Below are 5,955 nucleotides of genomic sequence, written 5' to 3'. Positions count from 1 at the left end.
ATTGCGAATACAATCTGCTTTCTCAGAGAAACCGTACTAGAAAATTATTTGGATACTTCCAACATACCGCAGTCGCAAGGTGCCATTCCCCAGGCAGGACAGCCAGCCCTCGCCGCTGCGCCCTGCGGAGCCGCGTCCGGGAGCTCCGAGGCAGCTGACCGCCAGGGGCGGCGGCTGCATGCGCGGAGAGCAGGCTCGCAGGGCTAGCAGGGAAAAGGCGAGCAGCTGGAGCAGAAAAAGAAGCGTCGGCATGGCAGCACGACGGCCGAGAGAAAGCGTCGGCATGGCGGCGCGGCCAGCCGACGGCTGCTGGTTGCGTTGCGCCAACTGTCAGCTAGCGACCTCGGAATCCTGAACGTTCTACGTGCACACCGGTACCTGCCGCCCTCCTCCATGGCGCGGCTTGCCAAAAAACCACGTCGGCTTCGAAACGGCCCCTGGGACGGGCTGTCGAAAGGGGCCACGGACCGCACGGAGAGCGGCAGGCGGCAGCACCGCGTGGCGCTCAGCGTGGCGGCTGGATCGGCGGGGCCGCCACGCCGAGAGGAGGACCGACCCCGCCCCGCCCCACAGAGCGGCCCGGCCCGGCCCCTTGTCCTGCGTGCTGTGGGAAGCGCGGAGTCGCTCGGGCGAAGGCTGAGAGGGGCTTGTGGGACGGCCATGGCACCGCTGAGGGACTGCAAGGTACGGGTGGGCCGGAAGGGAGCGGCGCAACGACGGAGCCGAGCCGAGGGGCCGTTGCGCGGCCGCAGGTGGCCGGGCGGCTGTGCCCGCTGTGCCCGCGGGTCCCGCAGCTGCCGGGAGAGCGGGCGGCGAGGGCGAGCAGGTCTCTGCTTCGGCCACCGCCGGGGAAGGAGCCCGTGCTTGGGAACTGCGGCGGCTGCGGCTGGGAGGGGCGCGGGAAGCCGGGCCTGGCGCCGTGCGGCCTCGTCCGGGGTCGTCCCGAGAGGCGCTGTTCGGGGAGCTTCGCTCGCCCTGGGGCTCGGACGGCGGGCTGAGTGCTGCCCGCTTCCCTGTGGGGGAAGGCAGGTAACCCGTGAGCTGCAGCCCTGCCTCGGCTGCTCTCTCGGCGATTTTCTGCTCGCTTCTTTCTGAACTCACGCTTGCGTGTTGTAAGAAAAGGAAAAAAGTTTGTGATTTGATATTGTCGAGTACTTCCAGGCGTGCAGTGTGAACTCTCCGGTACTTGAATGGTTGGAATGTGAGCCTTTAACGAAATTTCAGTGAGAAATCTTTAGAATATCGTTTTTAAAATGTCTCCCAGTCTACCTACTGGTTTTGACAAGGATGGAACTCAGTGTGTGATTAAGTTGGCAAAGGAAGCACCTGAGACTGGGAGGTGACCAACTCGTGGTTGCGTTGCCACCCTGTGTGGGAAAGCACTGCTCTGCTGTGAGGTGCAGAAAACCAGGGCCTTCATTCAGCATGTGGCAGTTCCACGTGAGGTGTGCCTGCAGCAGAGGAACTTGTCAAAAGGGAACCGTAATGAGTTGAGAATCGTTCTTGCATTTGGAGGTCTGTAGGCCGTTAAGTTTTACCGTTTACAGTGTGTTGGTTCTTCCTCCCCACTGCTAACCACAGCTAATGGAGTTGATTGTCATAACGTAATGTCACATGTAATTACGGCTGCAGAAAATGTTTCTGTGGCTGCCCAAGTTGTCTGTACAGCACAAGAACACAACAAGAAAACGTAGTTGAAAAGCGTCAGCAAATCATCGCTTTTGAAGTCTGCTGGCTGTGTGTGGGCAAGCAGGGCATGGAATAAGCAGTTCTTTTTTTGTTTATTGTGCAGGCCTGGCAGGACGCTGGACTTGGGCTGTCGACCGCTAGCAACGAAGCCTGTAAGCTATTTGATGCTGCGCTAAGCCAGGTATGACATGAAGCAAAAATAAGAGAAGGAGGGTCTTGTGCACCAAGTAGTCTTTGCTGTAGCTGACTTTTGAATTTCTGACTGTCTGGAAGATGAGAAGATGGATCTAGTTTTATCGATTGAGGAAGGAACACTTAAGCAGTCACTGCTAGTGTGTACTTAGACGCACGCCCGTGACTCTTTCCCACAGCAGAGTCAAATCTAACAGGTGAGTTGTGGTCTCAGAGGTGTTACGCTCTTGCACATTTTCTGGGAATAGGCTGAGGAACCTGAGCCTGAGGCTGAGGCTGAGTTCAGCCACTGGCTGTCAGCAGAAAACCCAGTTAGCAGGGAGCTCTGCTGAGTGTTGCAGCTGAGGGAGAAGCTTCAGCTGGTGTGCTTATCACCCCTCACACTAGAGAATCATGGAGGAGACGTATGCTGCTTAGAAAGTGAAGATTGTTAGTTCTGCTGGTGTCCAGAGTACCTTAAAGAAGACATTTTCTCTGTTTTCTTCCTAAGTAAACTCAGTGGACTGAGTGTAAAGATTCTCTTTTGTGTTGCTTCCTTTAACTTTAACCTGCCTGGGATCCTGGGCTACCTGATCTAGTGCCTGTTTGACTGGTTGGCAACCCTGCCAGTGGCAGGGGGTTTGGAACTAGATGATCTTGGAGGTCCCTTCTAGCCCGAGCCATTCTGTCATTGTGTGGGAGAACGAGAAGATGCCCAGTGTCGTTGGCACTGTCTCTCCCTTTTGCAGTATGCAACGTGGCGCAACGATGAGAATCTAGGAGGTATTGAAGGGTGTCTTTCCAAGTTAAAGGCTGCAGATCCAAATTTTGGTAAGTGTAACCTTTAGCTGTTTGCACGGGAAGTGCTGGATGCTACGTAAATCACTCCAAAATAATGCCTCTTGTTTATTTCCATTTAACTTTCAACGGATTCAAAGAGCACAATAGTGTTATTTGATGTGGCTCTTTTTCTGCTACAGAACAGAATTTTTCAACATAGTGACCACTGCTAGCTATGGATTTTCTCCAGGGACGATCGAGAGCTTGTGTGCCACGCTCGTAAAAATCTGCACTTGCAGAGGTGGCCTCTTGTTGGCTCTGCTGAAGTGTATCACCTGCCAACTCGCTGTGTTGACACCCACTGTTTGGTCTCCATAAGTGTTCAGCAGGCGTCAGTAAGGTCCATAGTTGTCATTGCTTCCACGTGGAGGAATTCAGGGACACTACTTTGCTTCATATGCACCTCCATGTTGTGGATCAGTGTAATAAAATGGGAGGTATTACTTTTGGAGCAGCCCTTCTACCCTGTTTCTTTGTGTTCACTGTACTTCATTTTGGCCAGTAGCAACTGGTGTGTGGGGTAGAATTCTGTAATTCGTCGTTAGAGGGGGGAGCAGGCTGTGGTGATGTTTCCGTGTTTCTCACTCAAGTCCTCTGTAATGCCTGTCCTGAAGGGCAATGAAAACTGGAAGCTTATGAGTCTTTGCTACAGAGGGGACCCATTTTCACCCAAGGCAACCCAACCCTCTTCATGCTCTTGTAGAGATGAATTACGTTCATAGCTGTACTGCTCATGATGTGACTTGTTGATTTCCATAGTCATGGGACATGTCATTGCTAACGGATTGGAGCTTATTGGCACTGGAAGCTCAGTGCGGCTCAACAGAGATCTGGGCAGTGCGCTGAAAACAATGATGACGCTGTCGAGATCTCAGCCCCTGACTGAGCGGGAGAAGCTTCACGTATTGGCCTTGGACATGTTTGCCAGTGGGTAAGTGGCTGGCCCTGTGGGGAAGGGGACAGTGGCAGGTTTTGTCATTCAGGGCCTTCTTGCTGTTGCAGCGTACTGCTGCCTTAGGCAGAAATGGGGTACTTCTCTGCGTAACTCCTCGAAGGTCTAGTGTAATATAATGCAGTCCTGAACCCACACTAGCAATTCTTCAAAAGTACTTTTCACAGAATTGCAGGGGTTGGAAAGGACCCCAGAAAACTGTTGAGCCAAACCCCCTGCAAAGGTGGGTTCCCTGCAGCATGTTGCACAGGTAGGCGTCCAGATGAGCCTTGAATATCTCCATTAAAGGATGCTCCCCGGCCTCCCTGGGCAAGCTGTTCCAGTGCTCCTAGTGTCAGAAAGTGGAGAGGGAGATGCTAGTATCAGCAGTTCTGTAAAGCATTATTGTTCCATTCAGTACGATGAATTTCTGTGCACTCTGGAGAAGAAACCATTCACTTTTATTGTTCATCAAACAAGTGAACATGGCTTTACCTCACGTAATTCATAGCAAAGGTAAAGAGGAAGCTACCGAAGCCCTGCTAGTGTGAGTTCAGTTCCCACTGGAACAAAGGTGTCTGTGTGCCTGTGACTGTAGATTAATTATTGAATTATAGAATTGCTTAGCATGTAAAACATCTTCACGATGATCAGGCTGAGCTACCAAGTTCCGTCATTACACCAGGTTCTGCAGTGTAAATACTTCTGGGAAGGGAGGGGCTGGGACTCCACCGCTTCCCTAGGGAAGCTGTTCCACTGGCAGCCCCCTGACTGCTACCTCCTTTCAGGTAGACCCCTTAGCCTCTTCCCAACAGAACAGCCTGTTCCCTCTCTTGCTCCAGAAATGTCTTGTTTTGCAGTCCCTTTGACTTCGTTGCTCTTCTGTGACCGTGTTCCAGCAACTCGGTATCATTTTTGTAGTGAGAGGCCCAAAAGCGAACTCAGTAGTCAAGGTGCAGCCTCCCTATTGCTGAGTATGGGCCCAATCCTTTTCCTCCTCTCATTGACCACACTATTTCTGATGCAGGCCTGGATGCCATTGGCCTTGCTGGCTACCTGGGCACACTGCTGGCTCACATTCAGCTGGTTGTCAGCCAGCACCCACCCCCCAGCTCTTTTTCTGCTGAGCAACTTTGCAGCCACTCGTGCCCAAGTCTGTACCACTGTATGGGGTTGTTGTGACTCCAGTGTAGGACTGGGGGCTTAGCCCTGTTGAATGTCATGCAGTTGGACTTAGCCCTTTGATCCAGCCTCTCCAGATCCATCTGCAGAGCCTTCCAGCTCCCAAGCAGGTAGCAGCAGATCTCTCTGTCCCAAGTTCACGTTCAATCTCGGGAAAATCTTTATGGTTCAAGCTTGTCTCTTTTTCCTTGCCTTTTGCAGCTTTTGTAAGAGCACTTCTCATGTGATTTCCCAGTAAGTGCCCTGCTTAAACACTGTCATTTTTTCTCAAAGGAAAACACAAACGTAACTAAAATTTGTTCAAGAAGAAAAAGGCATTTGTTGTTGAATCTTCTCTTTTTCAGAATAGGAGGAGTTTAGAACTGACAGCAGGGGCAGGTATGCATGTCTTCTTTCAACGATTAAAATTCTTGTTTATAGACAGCTTCCAAAAGCTTGTGATGTATGGGAACGGATTCTACAGAACCATCCGACTGACTTGCTAGCCCTCAAATTTTCCCATGACACTTATTTCTACTTAGGATATCAAATACAAATGCGAGATTCTGTTGCTCGGGTTTTTCCTTTCTGGACACCTGACGTTCCTCTGAGCAGGTAGGTCATGCTTCACTTTCAAAATTGCTCCGTATCTGATGTATGCATACTCTTTTGTTTTAGGTTCAACACATCTAAATAATAGGATTTGTTAGAAACAGGAGTGCAGACAAGATTAACAGCTTCTAGATGAAGTTGAGTGAATTATGGGTGACGCCAGCTCGATCATCTCCCCCGCATCCCTGCTGACACTGTTAGTGAGGTTGTTCTGTTCAGTTTTCAGAAGTGAGCAGTGGCTCACTCAGTGACTTTTGCTGTCAGATAAGGCTCGTGTCATGTAACGCCTAAGATGGATTGGTGCACTCACTGCAGGCGGGGGCAAAATGCTCTCAGGCTCTTGTGTGCCCATTTCCTTTTTCCTTTTTTTTCCTGTGGACAAACGCACTGTACCTCAATATGCAGGACAGAATGCTTTTCTCTTCCACAAACAGTGAAGACAGTGTAAGCTGAACATTAAGCTTGTAATGAAGCTATGGCATCGCGCAGTCTCACGGCTCAGAAGGCAGTGTCATTTTTCCCTCAGTGTCAACTGACAAAAATGTGAAATC

General features: G+C 51.0%; 2 protein-coding genes across 4 annotated transcripts in view; one reads left to right on the top strand and one right to left on the bottom strand.

Moving 5' to 3' along the window:
- The window catches only part of LOC122171051 (polycystic kidney disease and receptor for egg jelly-related protein-like), a 7,841-nt gene extending 7,179 nt beyond the window's left edge, over positions 1 to 662 (bottom strand). Inside the window, exons 1-2 of the mRNA XM_042838382.1 lie at positions 365 to 662; positions 68 to 203 (exon numbers count right to left, since the gene is read on the bottom strand). Coding sequence (XP_042694316.1) covers positions 68 to 203; positions 365 to 662 — 434 coding nt within the window. The remainder of the gene's footprint in view (positions 1 to 67; positions 204 to 364) is intronic.
- Positions 579 to 5,955, top strand: part of TTC38 (tetratricopeptide repeat domain 38) — a 14,360-nt gene continuing 8,983 nt past the window's right edge. For 2 of the 3 annotated variants that reach the window (XM_042838375.1, XM_042838376.1), the window contains exons 1-5: positions 579 to 684; positions 1,793 to 1,870; positions 2,610 to 2,691; positions 3,460 to 3,631; positions 5,234 to 5,407. In XM_042838375.1, the coding sequence (XP_042694309.1) occupies positions 661 to 684; positions 1,793 to 1,870; positions 2,610 to 2,691; positions 3,460 to 3,631; positions 5,234 to 5,407 (530 nt within the window). In that variant the 5' untranslated portion in view covers positions 579 to 660. Of the gene's footprint in view, positions 685 to 1,792; positions 1,871 to 1,962; positions 2,079 to 2,609; positions 2,692 to 3,459; positions 3,632 to 5,233; positions 5,408 to 5,955 lie in introns of those variants that run through there. The other variant, XM_042838377.1, reaches the window with a different exon arrangement.

This window comes from Centrocercus urophasianus, unplaced genomic scaffold (genome assembly GCF_019232065.1).
Source record: "Centrocercus urophasianus isolate 14NV4802_14NV808 unplaced genomic scaffold, USGS_Curo_1.0 seq_786, whole genome shotgun sequence".
Taxonomy (NCBI): Eukaryota; Metazoa; Chordata; class Aves; order Galliformes; family Phasianidae; genus Centrocercus; species Centrocercus urophasianus.
This window is presented reverse-complemented; position numbering and strand designations above follow the sequence as displayed.